This window comes from Phyllobates terribilis, unplaced genomic scaffold (genome assembly GCF_046119375.1).
Source record: "Phyllobates terribilis strain yellow unplaced genomic scaffold, ASM4611937v1 Scaffold_2__4_contigs__length_985480577, whole genome shotgun sequence".
NCBI lineage: Eukaryota > Metazoa > Chordata > Amphibia > Anura > Dendrobatidae > Phyllobates > Phyllobates terribilis.
The window spans coordinates 192523381-192547959 of record NW_027362762.1 but is presented as its reverse complement, the minus strand read 5'-3'; the positions used below and the strand labels follow the sequence as shown (position 1 = coordinate 192547959).

At 44.6% G+C, this 24579-nt stretch overlaps 1 protein-coding gene across 1 annotated transcript in view; it reads right to left on the bottom strand.

The window, feature by feature from the left end:
- Positions 1 to 24579, bottom strand: part of ERBB3 (erb-b2 receptor tyrosine kinase 3) — a 99969-nt gene that overhangs the window by 11665 nt on the left and 63725 nt on the right. Inside the window, exons 9-18 of the mRNA XM_073663727.1 lie at positions 24423 to 24537; positions 16934 to 17007; positions 16744 to 16831; positions 15997 to 16199; positions 9654 to 9786; positions 9468 to 9558; positions 9226 to 9380; positions 8605 to 8661; positions 6250 to 6391; positions 202 to 321 (exon numbers count right to left, since the gene is read on the bottom strand). Coding sequence (XP_073519828.1) covers positions 202 to 321; positions 6250 to 6391; positions 8605 to 8661; positions 9226 to 9380; positions 9468 to 9558; positions 9654 to 9786; positions 15997 to 16199; positions 16744 to 16831; positions 16934 to 17007; positions 24423 to 24537 — 1178 coding nt within the window. The remainder of the gene's footprint in view (positions 1 to 201; positions 322 to 6249; positions 6392 to 8604; positions 8662 to 9225; positions 9381 to 9467; positions 9559 to 9653; positions 9787 to 15996; positions 16200 to 16743; positions 16832 to 16933; positions 17008 to 24422; positions 24538 to 24579) is intronic.

The window sequence follows — 24579 nt, the reverse complement described above, 5'->3', positions numbered from 1 at the left end:
AGGATGAGGCAGTGAAGAAATGCAAAATGTTTTTTTTTTTTAAACTCCCTGGGGAATATAATAGTCTTGCTAGGAATGTATTACAGGGCTGAAGAACATGGTGGCAACAGCGTTTATAGGGAAAACCTGATGAAAGATTCCCTGTAAGGATATATACATGCACATGTCATATACAGAGTAGTTGTTCCACATATATGATACCTTGTGCACGGTGCCAAATACTCCAGATCCCAGAACCTTCAGTTTTTTCAGCTCCGTGCTCTTGAAGATTCGAGCCTGCACAGTGTTGTTTTTTTCTGATGGGTCCAACATTTCATTGCCCTGAGGAGAAATAGCAATAACGTTTCAATTTACCATAGCAACTCCTCAATGGCTTCTGTATTTGGGTATTTTTCATTAATTATACTTTTCCTGTTGTAGCGATCTGCCATCCACTGTGTATTAGATTTATCTGCAGGTAGCTTTTCAGTGTGTACACATTATCACTTGTTTTGCTATTATTACATAGGGGTACGAGGCGGCTATTTAGCTGATATATATATATATAAATATATATATATATATATATATCCTCTAGCTACTGATGTGATAGGGCACCTTCTGCTTGTATGTTCATTTTTTACTTGTTTTTATATTCATTTGTGTGTATATTAATGTAATAAAGGATTGAATTTTTATTCATGGCATATTGCTCCAGTGAATATTCCCACCATCCAAAATGCATGGACTTCCTGGACGTCACTCTGGAGGTGGACTCACACTCCCTCATCCAGACTGACGTCTACAGGAAGCCCACAGCGGTTAATTCGCTGGTCCACGCTGCTTCAGGACACATTCCATCTACAATCAGGGCCGTCCCGGTCGGACAGTTCCTGAGGGTGAAGCGCATCTGCTCCACTAATGCCAACCTTGAGAGGCAGGCGGCAGATTTGACTGCACGGTTTAGACAGAGAGGTTACAGTAACCGGTGCATTGGCTGTGGCTATGATAGGGCACGCAGTACCCCCCGCAGCCCTCTCTTGTACCACGCTCGGCGACCCCCTTCCGGGATTCCCGAGAGGACCCGCTTCATCTCCACCTACAACCATGAGTGGGGGACTATGAGGCGGGTCCTCTCACGGCACTGGAATGTTCTCAGCGCGGAGTCCTCACTTAGGGATGTGGTGGGACAGTACCCACTTATGACAGCCAGACGGGCTAAAAACTTGGGTGACTTGGTTACTTCTAGTCACTATGTCCCACCAGCACCCAACCCCTTTGGGTCACGCGGGCCCAGGGTTGGATCTTATCCATGTGGCCACTGCGTAGCTTGCTCCAATGTCCTTCGTTGTTCGTCGTTTATGACGTCGGATGGCTCCCGCACTTTTCAAATCTCCAAATATATATCTTGTAGCACAACACACGTGGTATATTATGCCCCTTGTGGTTGCAAAAAAATTTATGTGGGACTTACCACGAGAGAATTGAGGATTAGAGTGCGGGAGCATGTACGGGACATTGGCGCAGCAAGATCTGTGACGGATCCCCGTGAGCTCAAAACACTACCACGACATTTTAAGGCTGTCCATGACTGCGATCCACGCAACTTGATGGTGCGTGGTATCGATGTGGTGCATTTGGGCTCTCGGGGTGGTAACTCCAAACTTTGCCTTGCGCAAAAAGAGGCCAGATGGATAGTTGTCCTTGATACCCTGGCCCCGCGTGGCCTAAATGAAAATTTGGGTTTTTCATCCTATTTATGACGTAGCCTTTTGTCTTGTGATGCTCTTCCTCAGCTTTTTCGCCCTTTTGATCCCCCAGTCTGTGCTTTTGGGTTTTAGATTGTTTTTATTTTCTGATTTTCATGTTTGACTTCTTTTCATATTCTTTAGACCTAGTGGTTGTTATCTAATGTGCTTTGTGCACCATCCTTATGGACCGTCTTCATATCTGAGACACCTCACAATCAGCAAGAAGAAGGATTTTCCAAGACACCCCTACCACCTTCTCCTCCCTCCTGGAATGGATTCAACTTATGAAATACCATTTGACTCTTTTTTGTTTAATTACATGTGTTCACTCCTTGGAGGGGGTGTTTATGAGGTTAATTTATGACATTGGGGGTGTCTTCACCTCGTTATGGAGGGTGTTCCAGGCTGCTCTATTAAGTTGGAGGTCTTGATATGAGGCTTCCATCAGCACCTCCCATCTCTGCGCTGGATAGGTACTTACCGCTCCTCCTCCTTGCTTTGTGTGAGGTGTTCTCTTTGTTGCCTGTGTTGTCCGCGTGTGCTCCGGTCCCTGGCATGCCCGCGCTCGCGTCCGGCTGTCTTGGTGTCCCTGGCGCGCCCCCGGGGGCCGGTTTTTGCCCGCCCCTGGGCGCGTGTCCGGGACCTGACGGCTGTGAGGCGTGCAGCGGGGGGCGTGGTTCCGGGTACACGCGCCGCCATAGCCCAATCGGCTTCCTCGTCCTCCCGACCACGTGACCTGACGGGGGTGTATATCCTTAGGTCCTGGCAGCGCACTAGGTAGTGCCTCTTGAGAAAGACCGGCGAAACGCGCGTCGGGGCGCGTTCCTCATCACTGGCACTCTCTGGGGTCTCCCTGGGTTCCGTGGGCCTCTCTCCATCCTTACTTCTATAGGTGAGTTACCTTGCTCACGTTCAGGGTGTACTTTGGGACTTTGTGTGGATGTCAGTTTTTGTGCTAATATGGAGTAATGCACTTGCATTCAACTGTTTATTTAGACTTATCCTCTTGTTAGTATTTATTACTTATGATTTGTATACGATATTTATTGATCTAATTACTGCGTGGTGTCTAGTGCCATACAAGGGGTAAACTCTCTCAGTGGTTCCATCTTCATACTCCTTTTGTATCTACACATCCAGACTTACCATTTATTTTTTACATGTATCTATATCTTCATGTATTTTTAGTCTTGGACGGCTCCATGTCTTTCCCAGGGATTGCCTCGTTTCTGGCATTTTCACTATATTCCCTTGCCTTTGTAATTTATGTGACATTTTTTACCACTTTGGAATTTTTGCACTTGAATAAAAATTGTCTGTTTTTGCCATATTACTCTTTTGTCCTCCTCTTCTTAATTCACACCTATGAGTAGGCAATACGAACCTGGTGCTAGACACTTTTGCCTGGGTACTATGGTTCGTTCAACACTATATATTTGGACAGTTTTTTGTTTATATATATATATATATATATATATATATATATATACACACAGTACAGACCAAAAGTTTGGACACACCTTCTGATTTAAAGATTTTTCTGTATTTTCATGACTATGAAAATTGTACATTCACACTGAAGGCATCAAAACTATGAATTAAGACATGTGGAATTATATACTTAGCAAAAAAGTGTGAGACAGCTGAAAATATGTCTTATATTCTAGGTTCTTCAAAGTAGTAGCCACCTTTTGCTTTGATGACTGCTTTGCACACTTTTGCCATTCTCTTGATGAGCTTCAAGAGGTAGTCACCGGAAATGGTTTTCACTTCACAGGTGTGCCCTGTCAGGTTTAATAAGTGGGAATTCTTGCCTTATAAATGGGGTTGGGACCATCAGTTGTGTTGTGCAAGTCTGGTGGATACACAGCTGATAGTCCTACTGAATAGACTGTTAGAATTTGTATTATGGCAAGAAAAAAGCAGCTAAGTAAAGAAAAACGAGTGGCCATCATTACTTTAAGAAATGAAGGTCAGTCAGTCCGAAAAATTGGGAAAACTTTGAAAGTGTCCCCAAGTGCAGTTGCAAAAACCATCAAGCGCTACAAAGAAACTGGCTCACATGAGGACCGCCCCAGGAAAGGAAGACCAAGAGTCACCTCTGCTTCTGAGGATAAGTTTATCTGAGTCATCAGCCTCAGAAATCGCAGGTTAACAGCAGCTCAGATTAGAGACCAGGTCAATGCCACACAGAGTTCTAGCAGCAGACACATCTCTACAACAACTGTTAAGAGGAGACTTTGTGCAGCAGGCCTTCATGGTAAAATAGTTGCTAGGAAACCACTGCTAAGGACAGGCAACAAGCAGAAGAGACTTGTTTGGGCTAAAGAACACAAGGAATGGACATTAGACCAGTGGAAATCTGTGCTTTGGTCTGATGAATCCAAATTTGAGATCTTTGGTTCCAACCACCGTGTCTTTGTGCGACACAGAAAAGGTGAACGGATGGACTCTACATGCCTGGTTCCCACCGTGAAGCATGGAGGAGGAGGTGATATGGTGTGGGGGTGCTTTGCTGGTGACACTATTGGGGATTTATTCAAAATTGAAGGCATACTGAACCAGCATGGCTACCACAGCATCTTGCAGCGGCATGTTATTCCATCCGGTTTACGTTGAGTTGGACAATCATTTATTTTTCAACAGGACAATGACCCCAAACACACCTCCAGCCTGTGTAAGGGCTATTTGACCAAGAAGGAGAGTGATGGGGTGCTACGCCAGATGACCTGGCCTCCACAGTCACCAGACCTGAACCCAATCGAGATGGTTTGGGGTGAGCTGGACCGCAGCGTGAAGGCAAAAGGGCCAACAAGTGCTAAGCATCTCTGGGAACTCCTTCAAGATTGATGGAAGACCATTTCCGGTGACTACCTCTTGAAGCTCATCAAGAGAATGCCAAGAGTGTGCAAAGCAGTCATCAAGCAAAAGGTGGCTATTTTGAAGAACCTAGAATATAAGACATATTTTCAGTTGTTTCACACTTTTTTGTTAAGTATATAATTCCACATGTGTTAATTCATAGTTTTGAAGCCTTCAGTGTGAATGTACAATTTTCATAGTCATGAAAATACAGAAAAATCTTTAAATGAGAAGGAGTGTCCAAACTTTTGGTCTGTACTGTATACTGTATGTATATATATATATATATATCCTCTAGCTACTGATGTGATAGGGCACCATCTGCTTGTATGTTAATTTTTTACTTGTTTTTATATTCATTTGTGTGTATATTAATGTAATAAAGGATTGAATTTTTATTCATGGCATATTGCTCCAGTGTTTCTGTAGGATACTAGTAGTGTAAAAGTTGGGGAGGATATTGGGCACTCAGCTGTTTTTTTTATTTCAGCGCTGGAGTGGTGTCACTAATGTAAGTTCCCTAGTATTATACTCACCAGTCGCCATCTTCATCTGTTATCGGCGCTGCTCTGGCCAGTCTTCTGCAGTTTGTGACCTGCTGGATCGCTCCAGAGATGGCTGGCCGATCCAGAGGTCACTACTCAAAAGGCAGAACGAGGCACTCACAGATATACACTGAGAGCTTGTGCCCGTTATCTCTGATTTCTGGTCAAACAGAAGTTGCAGTCACAATATGGTGGATCGGGACCAGTGAGGCACTGGGAATAGCTGAGGACAGCAACTGGAGAGTATTTTACTAGAGGCAAGAAACTTACATTAGTGGCACCACTCCAGCGCTGAAATAAAAAAAACACTGGCTGGAGTGACGCTTTAAGGTGCTCATACACATTAGATAACTGTCATTCGTCTCTCCCATACACAGGTATGCTCGGTGTTTACATGTTCTTGATGGGGGAAAACAGAGTAGACTAGCCAAATAAAAGGGTTGGGGGATTGAATTCAAACCTGATCCTTATGTCCCCCGACATTATCTATTGAGAGAGAGTCAGGGGGTCTCCATACATATTAGATGAATGTTGGGTTCTTATGACTTTTATCTAATATATTGGGGGCCTTTAGAACTTTCAATACAAAGTAGTGTCAGATTCTAACTCAAAATGGACATAAATATACATGTGATAATATAACAAATGACACGAGTGAAGCACAAGCATTCTCCTGAGTCTCCATTTCAAAACAGATTACAGGCTATTCTGTGTATAGGAAATAATTGTTATCCTTTATATATTGGAATGTTTCAAGATCTCGACTTGCTTTCATTTACTGAGACTCTTCATTGTTTCCTTCTAAGGGATGAAAATCTGTCCTGGTCATGGGATGGACTCTTAGGTGTATGACTTGTGTCCACCACATGGCCAGGGCTAATAAACGAAGCAAGCTGACATTCTGAAACCTTGGCAAGGTAACTATGAAATTGCCTACATTTTAATCATACAGAGCACAATCTATATTTGCAGAAACTGCAATACCCACTTGCCCGGTGCTGACTCCTGATCTAACAAGGTAAAGCTGCCATCCCTTCCAGTGTTCTTGTAGATGACAAGCATTTCTAAATAAACTGTAAATGTCACGGGCAATACTACGGAACGGCACTTACGTCTCCTCTCTCCAGGTAGCGTCTCATCGCTCGCTTCTTTCGGATTCTCAGCCCCCTCCAGTATAACAGTGTTAGGAGAGAACAGCAGCACAGAACAAATATGGATACAACCACCGCCCCCGCCACCATCGCCTGGGTTTTACTGTAAAGAAAAGAGAACACATTTTAGTTTTTGTTAACTAAAGTATTAAACAGTGGGGCGATGACAGCCCCAAGTAACTGGCACTAGTCTACCCTGATTCCTGCAAGTAAAACGAAGACCAAGCAAAGAGAAGGGAAAACGAAATAGAAGAACGGTAGAATAACAACAAAAACGAATCATATGCATTTCAATAAATATAAATAATATCAAAATCGTACAAATATATAAGAGTAATAAGTCTTTGATGTGTCCCCTTTGGTAAATGACACTAGGAAAGCGAGGCGAATAAGTTATTTACAAGGAGTCCTTTTTCTGTAGATTTTGGTTTGGTTTCCACGCATAAACTGTTGAGGCACGCAAAATCACATCAGTGTAAAGCGTAAACATAAGACAGGAACCATTGTGTTTTTTGGAGCAATCGCGTCTCATTTTTTAAAAGTGCGTCAGCAGAGCAAAAATGTGCACATGCACAGGACATTAGCAGCCACTAGAGGGCAGCACACTACACCTCACAGGTCCTCTAACATGCAAGAAATTTCAATATTCTGTGTTGTTATTGGCCAGAGACCTGAGAATTGTAATGTGTGGAAGAAATAAAGACGATCTGTTAACACTGTAATAATTATGTCAGCTGAAAAGAGTAAATGTAGTACCCATAGTGGCCCCTAAGGGTCACTATTAGGGCTCGTACACACAACCGTATTTTCAGTCCAAGTTTTGCCTACGGAAAAAAACAGACTGCACTTAGATCAATGTTATTCAGTGGGGCAGTGCAGATGAGCGATTTTTTTTTCACTGATCGAATCTGTGTGCGGAAAAAAAAATTGCATCATACTGTGTGTGGCTCCTCAATTTGGATCACGCGCACCCATACAAGTTTATGAGTGCGTGTGAAACATCAGACTGCACTCAGATGTTATCTGAGTGCAGCCTGCCATCCATGGACACAGACAAAGGAGAAGATGGGCAAATTAATTCCCAGAAGGTGGCGAAATAGTTTGTCAGAAATATCAGGGTATAGTCTGTATGTGCACACTGTGTAATAAACCATTATAATAATTAGGCATTAATCAGGGTCACTAATGTAGGCTGCTTCATCCATTTTATGAATATATCAAGCTTTGCTGGGAACCTGATTTTTAGGAGTAACCCGTGTGCACTTTAACCTCAGGTAGCAGTAGTCAAGAGATTCTGCTGAGGAAAGCAATCATGTTTAAGGAGATAATTGCAATGATGTCATATGATGAGTAATGCTCCAATGCCGGTGGCTGAAGCAGTGATAGAGGCAGGAAGGGTGTAAGGCTCAGGGATTTTTCTCCTAATTCCTGCCCTGCCAAACTGAATTTAATAATAATCATAAAGCAGGTCACAAGCTGGTTCCTCATACGAGGAACACAAGATGATTGTTCTCACAGTTCCTCTCACTGACTGGTACGCATAGTAAAGGGTAAAAGGAATCCAGCCAAAAATTGTGACTTCTCTTTACCCCTCATAGATGGTCAAGGAAATACCAGGAGAATTTCAACAATGTTGGCACATTAATTCTTCATTGTTCTACTGCTGACAAATATACCTGCGCTTTATCTCTGTTCTGCTTCTGCTTTTATCACTGCTTGTAGTAACAGTTTGTGTGTTAGATAAAATATAATAACTATATAATTTCTTTACACATTTGTCTTATCGTTATTTTTTTAAAGGGAATGTGTCATCAGAAAGTGACCTCCTGTAAAGCTATTAAAAAGCTCCTGAATTCTTGCAGTTTTCTCTCTGACCACTAAACCTCATAATATTCTGACACTTCTGTAGAGATCACTTTTCAGCATTACTATCACATGAAGGATTACAATAAAAGGTATGTCCTGTATGCAGATGGCACAGGATCCACCATCCACAATAGCTGATGGTCACAGCTCACATCCTCCCACTCCCTGCACAATCCCAGGAATAAGGGGCTTCTGTATAAGGCCTGTCACTTTCCATAGAAAAGAATGACAAGAAGGAGACAGCCTGCTATTTATTCACATGTGATACTTACAATGGATAAAGCACAATCAGCGGAAAACAACCTAAATGTAACATTTAAATATTCCTTATTTTTAATATGGGCAGATATGGCTAGAAATATGGACAGAACCCGTTCTCAGGTATTTTACAGGATGAATACAATGAAATTCTGTTATAGATGATTTACAAATACCATTCCCTAGATTTACCTTTCAGCAGCACGCAGAAGGATGTTATTGCAGTCCTGTATGTCTGGACCTACGCACCTGTCAAAAAAGGGTTTCTGCATTATTACTAGGAAAAAGAGGAATTCAGATCATACATATGCCATAAAGACAGACGGACTAGATTCATTGACAAATATGAAAGACCAGGCTAAAACTGCATTCATTACAGGGCAAAACATTATTAAGAAATGTGCCCCATGTCAGACTAAACATTACTTTTGGACAAAAAGAGTCAAAAATAGACATAATATATTGATAAATGTGGGTATATGTTTTTTTTCCCAATTTTGCCCGATTCAATTGGGACAACAGATACCGGCTAGTGTTATTATTACAGGATCTGTAATGCAAAGTGTCCGCACTATTTCACAAATAAAACCTCTTTAAGCCATTTGTCCACCTATATGATTCCACGTATCTGCCGAACAACCATAAAAATAAGGTTGGGTATCAGTGATAATAGTTAAAATTACTATTTAAAGTACATTGTAGATAATATATTCTAGTCAACTAGATATTTATTGGAATCATTAATGGGCTGATGATTGAGTTGACTCCAAAACTATACACCTCACTCAAGTATCATGAAGAAGACGACCTTACCCCTCTGTACAGTTTTCATGGCAGGGCAGGCAGATCTTATTCACACCGGGGTACTTGTGGATTGGTCCTTTTTCTCCCATGACTCCATTAGGACATTTGTCCATACAATGTAGCCCATCTCGGTAGTTGGCACACTGCGTACATGAGTCCGCACCCTGACAGAATGAAGATCATCATTAGAAGCAAATATAAAAGGTGTAAGTGACATTGTATGAAGGATGGAAGTAGCAGCTGTGATTTACCGTTCCATTGCAGGTAAGCAATCCTTCCACCCGCTGACATTCCGGGTGACAGAGCAAGCAAACCCCATCCTTTGCAAACTCCCTGCTATCTCTATACAAAGAAGTAATAAAAAGCTGTTACCGTAAAGAACCAACATTGCCATTCATCGATATAACTTCATGCTGAATATAAATAAATGTAATCACCCTTGATATAGGTTACAGTATGATACACAGATCCCATCTCGACTAAAGTTTCTGCACGACAGACACTGTTCAGGTCCGGGGCCCCAGCAGCCCTTGTCAGAACATAGCGGGTCACATACTTTTCCTTCGTTGACTGCAAAGGTAAAATAACTCTATAAATTATCATTGGAATGTATGCATTGTCTTTCCATCCATACTTTTCATATTAATCTCATCAATGGATCAACTGGAATTGTTCTAGAACCGTCCGTGGAGTTTTTAGATTGAAATGACTCAGTTCAATATGTCTTCCTCTGGTGAATATGCGGGTAGTGTAATGTACTCCCCTATATTCTGCAAATGAGAAAACTGATTATGAAGCCATAAAATAATTGATCATGTGGGGAAAAGACACTTATTGAAGAACTAGGCTTCCACTCACATGAAACTATTATTGAGACTACAAATATGGTAGTGAGAATCTTAAAATTGTCACTTTGATTTGATCTTATTAATCTGATCTGATATGCATCAAAGCCTTTAACCACTTTGCGCCAGAGCCTGTTTTTGCCTTCGTGACCGGGCCAATTTTTTCAATTCTGACCACTGCCAGTTTATGAAGTAATTACTCTGGAACGCTTCAACGTATTCCCCTGATTCTGAGACTGTTTTTTCGTGACATATTGTACTTCATGATAGTGGTAAAATTTCTTCGATATAACTTGTGTTTATTTGTGAAAAAATCGGAAATTTGGCAAAAATTTTGAAAATTTAGCAATTTTCAAACTTTGAATTTTCATGCCCTTAAATCAGAGAGATATGTCACACAAAATAGTTAATAAATAACATTTCCCACATGTCTACTTTACATCAGCACAATTTTGGAACCAAAGTTTTTTTTTGTTAGGGAGCTATAAGGGTTAAAAGTTGACCAGCGATTTCTCATTTTTCCAACAAAATTTACAAAAACATTTTTTTAGGGACCACATCACATTTGAAGTCACTTTGAGGGGTCTTTATGACAGAAAATACCCAAAAGTGACACCATTCTAAAAACTGCACCCCTCAAGGTGCTCAATACCACATTCAAGAACTTTATTAACCCTTCAGGTGCTTCACAGGAATTTTTGGAATGTGGAAGAAAAAAATTAACATTTAACTTTTTTCACAAAAATGTTACTTTAGACCCAATTTTTTTTATTTTCACAGGGGTAACATGAAAAAATGGACCCCAAATTTTTTTGTGCAATTTCTCTTGAGCGTGCTGATACCCCATATGTGAGGGAAAACCACTGTTTGGGCGCACGGCAGGGTTCGGAAGGGAAGGAGCGCCATTAGACTTTTTGAATGTAAAATTTGTCTGAATAATTAGCAGACGCCATGTTGCGTTTAGAGAGCTCCTGATGTGCCTAAACAGTGGAAACCCCCCACAAGTGACACCATTTTGGAAACTAGACCCCTTAGGGAACTTATCTAGATGTGTGGTGAGCACCTTGAACCCCAAGGTGCTTCACAGAAGTTTATAATATTGAGCTGTAAAAATAACATTTTCAAATTTTTCCCACAAAACCGTTTTTCATCCCTTAATTTTGCATTATCATAAGGGTAATAGGATAAATTGCACCATGAAATTTGTTATACAATTTCTCCTGAACACGCTGATACCCCATATGTGGAGGCAAATTACTGTTTGGGCGCATGACAGGGTTTGAAAGGGAAGGAGCGCCATTTGACTTTTTGAATGTAAAATTTGTTTGAATAATTAGCGGACGCTATGTCACATTTGGGGAGCCCCTAATGTGCCTAAACAGTGGTAACCCCCCACAAGTGCCACCATTTTGGAAACTATACCCCTTAGGGAACTTATCTAGATGTGTGGTGAGCACCTTGCACCCCCAGCTGCTTCACAGAAGTTTATAATATTGAGCCGTAAAAATAAAATTTTCACATTTTTCCCTCAAAAAATGTTTTTCATTCCCTAATTTTGTATTATCATAAGGGTAACAGGATAAATTGCACCATGAAATTTGTTGTGCAATTTCTCCTGAACACGCCGATACCCCATATGTGGAGGCAAATTACTGTTTGGGCACATGGCAGGGTTTGAAAGGGAAGGAGCGCCATTTGACTTTTTGAATGTAAAATTTGTTTGAATAATTAGCGGACGCCATGTCACATTTGGGGAGCCCCTAATGTGCCTAAACAGTGGTAACCCCCCACAAGTGCCACCATTTTGGAAACTATACCCCTTAGGGAACTTATCTAGATGTGTGGTAAGCACCTTGCACCCCCAGCTGCTTCACAGAAGTTTATAATATTGAGCCGTAAAAATAAAATTTTCACATTTTTCCCATAAAAAATGTTTTTCATTCCCTAATTTTGCATTATCATAAGGGTAACAGGATAAATTGCACCATGAAATTTGTTGTACAATTTCTCCTGAGTACGCCGATACCCCATATGTGGGGGAAAACCACTGCTTTGGTGTACGGCAGGGTTCGGAAGAGAAAGGAGCGCTATGTTGGCTGGGATAGGCAGCAGACACCATGTCACATTTGAAGAGTCGCTGACATGCCGAAACAGCAGAAACCCCCACAAGTGACCCCATTTTGTAAACTACACCTCTCAAGGAATTGATCTAGGGAAGTAGTGAGCATTTTTTAAATTTTAAATTTATACCATTGGGCAGTGAAAAAAGCATAATTATATTTTTACCACAAAAAAATGTTTTACCCTCAGATTTTACATTTTCACACAGGGCAATGGGTAAAAATGGTGCCAAAATGTGTCACACAATTTCTTCTAAAAGTGGCAATACCCCATATGTGGCTGTATCGTACCACTTAGCCATACGGTGAGATTTGAGGGGGAAGGAGCGCTATTTGACAATTGGAGAACAAATTATTGTAGAATAGGCATTTGGATTTGGGACCACAAAATTTTCTGAATTTCTTTTGGGGGGCAAGGACCATTTTTCTTTTCCAGAGCCTTTCTGCTACCAGTAACTTGGAAGTCCCTTATATTTTTAACAGATGACGGACCTGAGTGGGGACTAGCTTTTTTTGAGGACTGAGTTGAAGCTTTTATTGGGAACATTTTACGTAACATTTATCCGGCGCTCTAGGCTGAGCACTTACATTGGGGTTTCCATCTAAATTTCCAAGTGATGTAATTCAGATGAAACCCCTGCAGGATCCATTCACTGTAATGAGGCAGCAGAGTTACTCTGGACTCCGTCTGGCCTCTGTTTAGTGGTGTCCTTTTTTTCAGAAGTGCACAAAACTGTGGCCAACCGCACTTTTATGCACGCCTAAAACAAATGACACCGTGGGATCCCAGGCTAGACGGCGTCCACAGTGGCCTATATCTGCCTCATTACAGGGAATCTTCCATCATGGGTTCTGGCTGAATCACGTATTTCAGAGATTTACACGGAAACTCTGGTGTAAGTGCTCAGCGCAGAGCACAGGATAAAATGTGAGCAGAGCCTTACTGGGATCTTTGGGAGACATAATAAACAAATCAGTAGCAGGTGAATAATATTTGTTTTATTTATTTTTTATGCCGTTCCTAGTGTGATATAACTGATTAGATTACTTTATTCTTCGGGTCGGTGCAATTACCGAGATACCAGATTTATATCGGGTTTTTATGACTGACAGCTGTCACACACTAAAATACGCTTTTTTTGCAAAATCTAGTTTTTGCATCACCATATTTTGAGAGCTATAATTTTTCCATATTTCGGCCGATAGAGTCATGTGACGGCTTGTTTTTTGCGGGACGAGTTGACATTTTTATTGGAACCATTTTTGGGTACGTGACATTTTTTGATCGCTTTCTATTCCGTTTTTTGGGAGGTAAAGTTAACAAAAACAAACACTTCAGGAATTGTTTTTTGAGTTTTTTTTTATGCCGTTCTGCGTGTGGTAAAAGTGATCAGGCAGCGTTATTCTTCGGGTCAGTACGTTTACAACGATACTACACTTACTGTATTTTTTTTATGTTTTGGCGCTTTTACACAATAAAACAATTTTATAGAAAAAAAAATATTTTTTTTCCATTGCTTTATTCTGAGCGCTATAACTTTTTTATTTTTCGGCTGATGGAGCTGTATGGCGGCTTTTTTTTGCGGAACAAGATGAAGTTTTCAGTGGTACCATTTTTATTTCTATTCTGCTTTTTGATCGCATTTTTTTCCACTTTTTGTTTGGAGATATGATGAAAAAGCATATTTTTTTGCTCCGTTTTTTATTTATTTTTATTACGGTGTGCACAGAAGGAGTTAATTAGTGTGACAGTTTTATAGCTCGGGTTGTTTCGGACGCGGCGATACCAAATATGTGTACTTTTTTTGGTTTTGTAATAATATACGGATTTATTGGTTTAATATTTTATTTATTTATTTTTATTTATTTTGTGATTTTTTTTTTAATAGCTTAAAAACTTTTTTTTTACTTTTTTTTACATTTTTACTTAGTCCCAGTATGGGACATTCATTTTTATTTTTCTGATCACTGATCTCATGTAATGTAATAGACATATATTACATTACATGAGATCTTCACTGACTGTTTCAGTCAGTCTCCTGTCTGGCATCAGCTACATACAGGCTGAAGCCAGACAGGAAGGACACCATATATGGCAGAGCTGGAGGCGGTCATGTGACCTCCAGCTGCCATAGCAACCCCAGGTCCTCAAACGAAACAGAGGTCTTCGGAGGTAAGACGACCCCCTCTCTTCCTGCTGTCTCCTATATGCCGCGATCACTATAGATCGCAGCATATAGAAGACAGCAAAGGGTTAACATCACTGGGACCTGATCTAATCAGGTCCCGATGATGTACCCTGTCAGAGCTAACGCTCTGCACCGGAATCGCAGTGCTTGCAGGACCCTGGGGGTCCTGAGCACTGCGAGACCACCCACCGTTTTTAAACGTCGGTGCTGCACAGAGCCCAGGCAGCGCGGACGTTTATCTACAGTGGGCGGTCGGGAACCGGTTAAAGGGAGTCTGTCACCCCAAACTGGAAGTACATAGGCTTTTGGATATAGCCCCTATAAAAACTCAAGCGTTTTAATTGCTGGCTCTGTTTTGCTGAAACTGAAGTTACTCAAACATACTCAGTACATACATAAATGCTCAGTGCACCCTTGGTGTGGCTTAAGAGCTAACTGCACCATTCTGCCAACTGGTTTTACATATTCCTCCCTCCCTCGTTGGTGATTGACAGCAATAGTTTTCCTGGAGTTAGCACTGTCTGCAGAGAAAGCTCAGACAAGCCACGTGGGGCTATGCAAAACCAGTGAACTGTTTTTTTTGGCCACACCAAGGGTGCACTGAGCTTCCTAACTAGCATATGTGATTAAACTTAAGTTTCTGCTCTATGCAGAAGTGAATTAGAATACTAAAAGTGTGATTTTTACACAGACTATATCCCCTACAAGGCTATCTGCTTAGTTTATATTGTCAGCTTTGGCTGACAGTCTCCATTTAAAGAGAATCTGTCATCAGGTTTTTAGTATGTTATCTGAGGGCAGCATTATGTAGGGGCAGAGATCCTGATTCCAGTGAGGTATTGCTTACGGGGATGGTTGGTGTAGTTTTGATAAAATCACAGTTTTCTCTGCTGCAGATCTAGCAGTTCTCTAATTCTGAGCTGTGTATAACCCAGTCCACACCACTGCTTGGCAGCTTTATGTGTACACTGTACGGATAAAAACTGCCCATCACAATCAGTGTTGGGGGCAGGGATGCATAGAACAAGAGGACTACATGGCAGGAGACAATAAATCCATTAGTGATAATTTTCTGCTGATAAAACATTGATTTTATTAAAACAACAACACAGCCTAGTAAGTGACACATCACCGGAATCAGGATTCCTGCCCCTACATCATGCTGCTCTTACATTACATAAAAAAACCTGATGATAGATTCCTTAAAGATCAAACCACCATAATTGTTATAATAGAAACGTACAGTTCCTTGAAAAGGTATTCATATCCAGTGAACTTTTCCACGTTTTTTTTCACATTACACCCATAAATTTAAGGGTATTTTATTGGGATTTTATGTGATATACCAACACAAAGTAGCAAGTAAAACGTATTCATACCCCATCAACTTTTACGCTAACTAAAAAAAAAGTGTAAACTTAAGACTAGACAGTCTTGAGACACATTTATCTAACAGTATGAGCCACTATGACAATTCTGGGGCATTTTAAGACTGTCTAGTCTAAGCTTGCACTATCTAAAAATTGGACATTATTGATAAATCTGTCCCATTGTCTCTATTAATATATCTTTACTATTATTATACTGTATTATTAAGAAATAAAAGTCAGAATAAGAAGGAATTACCACAATCACTGGGAGGCTTGTTATTCTTTATATCAAAGTTCTGCCGTTTAGTTGGGGATAAGTATTTCCAGTTAATGGTGTTATAATAGCACAGATTCTCATTTTCTGCAATATAAACCTTGCCGGCACTGATATCACGCAGTGAACGAAACCCCAGAGACGTCACATTGCTGTTCTTCATCACAAGAAGTGACACCCCGCGTCTGTAACATATCAGTGAGAGATCAGGTCTCTTGTCGAAAATGCAAGATAAGTAAAACACAATTTGGGACAAAGGACAAGTAATATGGACGTAGATTACCAACATTTTGACAGCGATGTGCACATATAACTCCTTATCTATACCATAAATCTGTACTGATGGTTTACTGATAAGCCACTGGCAATGTACAATGTTATGTGCTATGCTGAAAAACAGCAATTCTTCACCAATGTCTAGGAAATGTAATGATGAATTTCCTCCAAAACAAAACGTGATTATCTGTATTATTCTCTCGTGACGCGTGGACGTGTGATATGTGGCTCACGCCTGTCTGCCAGCTTGGTGCATTAGAACCAGGTCTATGAGATAGCTATGAAGAGCAGGTCTATAAGGGTGGTACAGAGTATCACTCGGAGGGCTCTGGATGTAGCTCACAACCATCGGTCAGAGCTGAATGTGGCTCTTAGGTTAAGAAAGGTTGAGGACCACTGCTCTAGAAAGTCTTCTGCATTTAGTTTCCATATCGTAGAAGACAACATACTCACATTAGAGTTCGACCACCAATGGTGGTGAGGCTGGAGAAGACACTGAAGTCGTTCATATGTTTTGGCCATGACTGAATGTTCAGGTATCCTAAAGTGAGATTTGTCATCAGTTTTAGAACAGGATATTATGCTCATACTCCAAGAATATAACGTGTTCACTTATTTAAAGATTCAGTAGCCTTCCTTCTACCTGTTATTTCTTGCACTGTCTTGAAGACATTCAGCTTGTTAGGGTCCAGAGCAGTAATGTTCATAAACTCATCCCTAGAATCATATAATCAGGAAAAAAACATCAATTAAAAAAAATGATACCTGCAATGGTTCTCGTGCTTCTGGTAGAGAGTTCAGATTTACCTTTTACAATCATCAGTGCACATGTTACTCTGAAAGCCACCCAACAATGAAGGCTATGAAATGTGTATCATGGATACTTGCAAAAACTTTGTGAACCTATAACTTGTCTTTTGAAATTAATGTGTTTCTTTTTCTTCAAATTGTAGCATCGGCGTCTCTGCCCCGTTCTAGGCAGAGACGCCGTCCCTCTCACCTCCCCGCTCCTGGCGCGGCGTCCTCCAGCGCTTCTCTCCCCGCTGCTTCCGGCACGCGCTCCTTCCCCGGCAGTGTGCTTAGGGCGCCGCCGCGCGCGCTCCCCCTCTCTTAAAGGGACCGCGCACGCCGTCCTAAGGAGTCCCCGGCCAATTGCCGGAGGACCTCCCATATAAAAGGCACCTCCTCCAAAATGGAGGTGCCCGAGCAATGTTGTAGCACTGTTCACTACTCTGCTTCAGCCCTCAGGTCCCGTTGCCAGTTACCTGCCAGATACCTGCCAGATTCCTGCCAGTCTGCTGTCTAATTCCTGCCTGATATCCTGCTAGCCTGAGGTCCGACGGTCTGCCTTCCAACTCCTGTCAGTCTGTCTAAGGACCAGCTTGCCCGCTCACCTGGGAGCGCACATCTTCTACCTGCCTGCTTGCCTGAGGTCCGACGGTCTGCCTTCCAACTCCTGTCAGTCTGTCTAAGGACCAGCTTGCCCGCTCACCTGGGAGCGCTCATCTGCTGCCTGTCTGCTAGCCTACCAGGAGGCTCTGTCGTCACGTGATGTGACCACCCGCCTGTCCAGAGACTCCTGCCCGCTCACCTGGGAGCGCTCATCTGCTACCTGTCTGTTGGTCTTCCTGGAGGCTCCGCCGTCACATGCTGTGACCACCCGTTTATCCAGAGACTCTCGCCTGCTCACCTGGGAGCTCACGTCTATCATCTGCCGCCACAGGTCGTACCAATCCTTTACCCAGAGACTGCCCTGGTCACTTGCCGTGACTTCCTGCCCGTTCATCCAGAGACTGCCCCGGTCACTTGCCGTGACCTCCTGCCCGTTCATCCAGAGACTGTCCCGGTCACCTGCTGTGACTGCCTGCCCGTCTACCCTGGTCGCCACCCGCTCCCTTACAAGGACCGCCCCCTTGTATAGTAGCTCAGAGGTTCCGCCTCCCAGACCCGTTACAGTTTGCTCGGGCCATGGAACCCGGTGGCACCCAAGCTCCCTCGCTCTCGGACCTGTGTCATGAACTGTCCCGTCAGAGGTCCCAACAGGAGTCCATCCTGGGTCACCTGCGGAATGTCAATTCTCGCCTGGACACTCTGACTGCTCTGCCTGCAACCACCGCCAGTGCCATGACTCGCAATCCGGCAGCTCCACTGCCCACTAATAACATGGTATCCTACCCCGGACCCCGGCTTTCTGCACCTCCTCGTTTCGGAGGCGACTCCGCCCAGGCTCGGGGCTTCATAAATCAGTGCACCCTGCACTTTGAACTCCTGTCTCACCAGTTTAACTCCGACCGGGCCAAAATTGCCTTCATCATGTCCCATCTCACCGGGGAGGCCCTGGCCTGGCTAAATCCTCTATGGGAGAGAGGAGACCCCCTGGTGTCCGACTTGCCTGCCTTTCTCACGGCTTTCCGGAAAGTCTTCGACGAACCCGGATGGAAGACCTCATCCGCATCATCTCTGCTACGCCTCCGTCAGAGAAGTCTCACCGTGGGCCAATATGCCATACGGTTCCGTACCCTTGCCTCGGAGCTGGCCTGGGATAATGACGCTCTGGTTTCCGTCTTCTGGGAGGGTCTGTCCGGCCGTATTAAAGATGAACTTGCCGGTCGGGACATTCCTACCACTCTCGATGACCTAATAACTCTTGCCACCCGGATTGACCTGCGGTTCCAGGAGCGTGCCAAAGAGGTCACCCGTGAGAGGAGGTTTCCACGTCTAGCTCCTACTTTTCAGAAACCCGTCACTCCCTCCGTCTCTCCTCAGGTTCACTCTCCTGAGCCTATGCAGGTCGACCAGACCAAGATGGTCGGTTCTCGCCGAGAATCTCGCCGAGCCGAGGGAAGCTGTTTCTATTGTGGCAGTATGAAGCACTTCATCCGTTCCTGCCCGGAAAAGCCGGGAAACGCCAGTGTCTAGGACCACTCGGAGAGGTCGTCCTAGACAAAAGTAAGCCCTCTCCGTCTCTGACCTTACCGGTCTCTATTGCTTGGGGAGAGAACCGTCTCTTTGAACTCGCCCATCTGGATTCTGGAGCTGCTGGAAACCTCATCTCCCAGTCTCTGGTAGAGAGATACCATATTCCCACCAAGTCCCTGGCTGAACCATTGTCAGTCGCCTCCGTGGATGGAAGACTTCTCTCGGAGACCATCCTGCTCGTCACTGAACCCATAACTCTGCAGGTGGGAATGCTGCACTCTGAGGAGATCTCATTCCATGTGCTGTCCGGACTTTCTCACTCCCTGTTGCTAGGTCTACCTTGGCTCCAGACACATGAACCCGTATTGAACTGGCGGTCCGGTGAAGTACTCCGATGGGGTCCTGACTGCCATAGGACCTGCCTGGTCCCGGTCCGTCCACTTCGCCCTCAGCCTACTCCAGCTAACCTACCTGGTCTCCCGGCTCCCTACTGGCCCTATGCGGACGTCTTCGGTAAGAAGGAAGCTGAGACGTTGCCACCCCATAGGCCATACGATTGCCCGATCGACCTGGTACCTGGCACCACTCCTCCCCGTGGGTGTATCTACCCGTTGTCTGCAGCCGAGACCCGAGCCATGTCTGAGTACATTGAAGAGAATCTGGCTAGGGGATTTATCCGAAAGTCTACCTCCCCGGCTGGAGCCGGATTCTTCTTTGTCAAAAAGAAAGACGGCTTGCTACGTCCCTGTATTGACTACAGAGGACTCAATCTCATCACGGTAAAAAACAAATATTCCCTGCCACTCATCTCCGAATTGTTTGACCGTCTCAAGAGCGCTAGGATCTTCTCCAAGCTGGATCTACGAGGAGCGTATAATCTGGTCCATATCCGTCAAGGAGACGAGTGGAAGACGGCATTCAATACCCGGGACGGTCACTACGAGTACCTTGTGATGCCCTTCGGTCTCTGTAATGCTCCCGCGGTCTTTCAGGAACTAGTCAACGACATCTTCCGTTACCTCCTGTACTCCTGCGTAGTGGTATACCTGGACGATATCTTGGTCTTCTCTCTGGATCTCCCCACACACCGGAGAGATGTTCGTCAGGTCCTGCTTAGGCTTCGGCAGAACCACCTTTATGCCAAATACGAGAAGTGCCTCTTCGATCAGACCTCCCTTCCGTTCTTGGGCTATGTCATCTCCCAAACAGGTCTGCAAATGGATCCCGAGAAGCTCTCTTCCATTCTAAAATGGCCTCGTCCTGAAGGTTTGAAGGCGATACAGCGATTCCTGGGCTTCGCTAATTACTATCGTCTTTTCATCCCACACTTCTCGTCTCGGACTGCTCCCATATCTGCACTTACCCGTAAGGGGGCTAACCCCAGGACATGGTCGCCTGAAGCCGAGGAGGCCTTCCTTTCCCTAAAGAAAGCCTTCGCCTCTGCTCCCGTCCTGCACCGTCCGGACTGTAATAAACAATTCTACCTGGAGGTTGATGCCTCCTCCTCCGGAGCCGCGGTGCTCACCCAGAAGTCTTCTACCGGGAGAATGGTAACATGCGGCTTCTTCTCCAAAATCTTCTCCTCGTCGGAGCGCAACTACTCCATAGGAGACCGTGAATTGCTAGCCATCAAATTGGCACTGGGAGAGTGGCGCTATCTGCTTGAAGGGGCTCTCTACCCGGTAATTATCTACACGGATCACAAAAACCTGGCATATCTCCAAAATGCCCAGAGACTCAATCCTCGCCAGGCCCGGTGGTCGTTGTTTTTTGCCCGCTTCGACTTCATTCTTCATTTCCGTCCGGCGGACAAGAACGTCAAAGCTGATACCTTGTCCCGGTCCTTCCTGTCCTCCGATCAAGAGGAGGAACCTACGCACATCATCGACTCCTCCAAGGTGATGAATGTGGCCCCCTTGGATCTGACTCGTCTTCCACCCGGTAAGACGTTCGTAGCTGTGCCAGATCGGGAGAGGGTTCTTCGCTGGGGACATTCTTCTAAACTAGCTGGCCATGCTGGCCAAAAGAAGACCTTCCAACTCATTACCCGGCATTACTGGTGGCCTACCCTGCGTAAGGACGTGGTAGACTTCGTCGCGGCCTGTTCATCCTGTGCCCGTAAAAAAGTTCCCCGACATCTACCTGCCGGCCATCTCCTGCCCCTTCCCGTACCTGCTGCTCCTTGGCAACACATCGCTATGGACTTTATCACCGACCTTCCAGTTTCTGCCGGTTGCACTGTCATTTGGGTTGTCGCTGACCGTTTTTCTAAGATGGCCCACTTCATTCCCCTGCCTGGTCTTCCGTCTGCACCCGAGCTGGCTAAAGACTTTATCCGCCACATCTTCCGTCTCCATGGTCTGCCCCTCCACATCGTGTCGGATCGTGGGGTTCAGTTCACCTCTCGCTTCTGGAGAGCCACATGTAAGCTGCTGGACATTACCCTGGATTTCTCCTCCGCTTACCACCCTCAGTCCAATGGTCAAGTGGAGCGGATCAATCAGATCTTGACCAGCTACCTCCGGCACTTCGTTGATGCTCACCACTCGGACTGGGTGGATCTCCTACCATGGGCCGAGTTCTCTTATAACAACCATGAGAGCGAGTCCTCTTCCAAATCCCCGTTCTTTATAGTCGGTGGCCAACATCCCCGGATTGCACTTCCTGTCTCCGTTTCTGTGGACAACCCTGCTGCGGAGTCTCTTGTCAGCGAATTTTCTACTATTTGGGAGAGCACCAGGTCCGCTCTTCCTCTCTCCTCTGAGCGGATGAAGAGATATGCTGATAAGAGACGTCTGGATCCGCCCCAATTCCGTCCGGGAGACAAGGTTTGGCTCTCATCCAAACATGTGCGGCTCAAAGTACCCTCCTACAAGTTGGGTCCTCGATTCATCGGCCCCTTCGAAGTCCTCAGGCAAATTAACCCTGTGGCCTACAAATTAAAACTCCCGGCCACCCTACGGATCCCCAACTCCTTCCACGTATCTCTCCTCAAACCCGTTGTCTTTAACTTTTTTTCCAAAAATCCAGGTGCCCCTCCTGCTCCGGTTTCCGCTGATGACATCTTTGAGGTAGAGAGTATTCTGGCCTCCAAGAGGGTAAGAGGAAAAACCTTTTTTCTGGTAGATTGGAAGGGGTTTGGTCCTGAGGAGAGAACTTGGGAACCCAGGGAGAACATCAACGCCCCGCTTCTCCTTGAGAAATTTCTTTCTGGCCAAAAAAAGAGGGGGCCTAAAGGGGGGGGTACTGTAGCATCGGCGTCTCTGCCCCGTTCTAGGCAGAGACGCCGTCCCTCTCACCTCCCCGCTCCTGGCGCGGCGTCCTCCAGCGCTTCTCTCCCCGCTGCTTCCGGCACGCGCTCCTTCCCCGGCAGTGTGCTTAGGGCGCGCGCCCGCTCCCCCTCTCTTAAAGGGACCGCGCGCGCCGTCCTAAGGAGTCCCCGGCCAATTGCCGGAGGACCTCCCATATAAAAGGCACCTCCTCCAAAATGGAGGTGCCCGAGCAATGTTGTAGCACTGTTCACTACTCTGCTTCAGCCCTCAGGTCCCGTTGCCAGTTACCTGCCAGATTCCTGCCAGTCTGCTGTCTAATTCCTGCCTGATATCCTGCTAGCCTGAGGTCCGACGGTCTGCCTTCCAACTCCTGTCAGTCTGTCTAAGGACCAGCTTGCCCGCTCACCTGGGAGCGCACATCTTCTACCTGCCTGCTTGCCTGAGGTCCGACGGTCTGCCTTCCAACTCCTGTCAGTCTGTCTAAGGACCAGCTTGCCCGCTCACCTGGGAGCGCTCATCTGCTGCCTGTCTGCTAGCCTACCAGGAGGCTCTGTCGTCACGTGCTGTGACCACCCGCCTGTCCAGAGACTCCTGCCCGCTCACCTGGGAGCGCTCATCTGCTACCTGTCTGTTGGTCTTCCTGGAGGCTCCGCCGTCACATGCTGTGACCACCCGTTTATCCAGAGACTCTCGCCTGCTCACCTGGGAGCTCACGTCTATCATCTGCCGCCACAGGTCGTACCAATCCTTTACCCAGAGACTGCCCCAGTCACTTGCCGTGACTTCCTGCCCGTTCATCCAGAGACTGCCCCGGTCACTTGCCATGACCTCCTGCCCGTTCATCCAGAGACTGTCCCGGTCACCTGCTGTGACTGCCTGCCCGTCTACCCTGGTCGCCACCCGCTCCCTTACAAGGACCGCCCCCTTGTATAGTAGCTCAGAGGTTCCGCCTCCCAGACCCGTTACACAAATCAAATTTAATGTCAGATTATATAGTTATTTTAAATTACAAACTACAGCTTATATGAATGGCTTTAAGGTTTACATGTGTCTGAAGGCCATAATGATTTAAAGACAACTGTCTTCAGTTCAAAAGTGGTACATTTTTGCTCTTATTTTATTCTTGTTGCTCATCCAGAGATATAGGCCATTTCATTTAGTGCTAATCTATACAGGCTATACCAAGATTATGTCAGTGTTTTTGTATATAATACATGATCCTGTATTTGACCTTGCCACAAACTTGGTTGGGTGATAGGTCCATCAGCTATGATCTGTTAGTAACTTTATCAATATTGTTCAGTCTACGAAACTGAAGTTTGCTTCTTTTTTTATTTTAACGGCCTTTGGCTCTATCTCGAGCCAGGACGGCTTTATGGATGAACAATCTGTAGGAAGATTGGCCTTGTGCAGGCATAGATAGGTCCACCAGGGTCTTCTCTGCCATTATCTTGATAGTATCAAGCCATCAGGTTGCTGGTCTTCCTTTTCACCTTGTTCCTTTTTTTTATTTCTGACCATGATGTCCTTCTCCAGTGATTTCTCTCTTTGTATGATGTGTCTAAAGTAGGCAAGTCGTAGCTTGGTGATCTTTGCTTCGAGGGACAAATCTGGCTTGAATTGTTCCAAAATTGATTTGTTTGTTCTTCTTGCCATCCATGGTATTGGACGTTAGCTTAGTCTTCTTCAAATGTTGACTGCCCATTAGATTTAATAAAAATAGTCCAAAAAAATTGGTGAATTTATCTAAATTCACCACTGGAAGAAACACAAAAATAAAGTAAAAGTATCTTTATACAGATACACAGTACCAGTAAATATCCTACCAACCAGATGACTCCAGACGGAAAACTTACAATGTTCTATGTATCTCGTATATATCTATGACTAATACAGTGCACAAAGCACAATATAAATACTATATATCAGTTTTCGTCTTACCCATCTAGTCCGATGGTAAGGAAGTCCAAATTTCCCAAGATCTTGGTGCAATTAATGAATCTATCAATGTTACTAGAATCCACAGTCTGGTATTTAGCACCGGTTCCCTCACATGCTGCAAAGAAATAGAGGAAATAGAAAGGTAAACTAGAAGAAT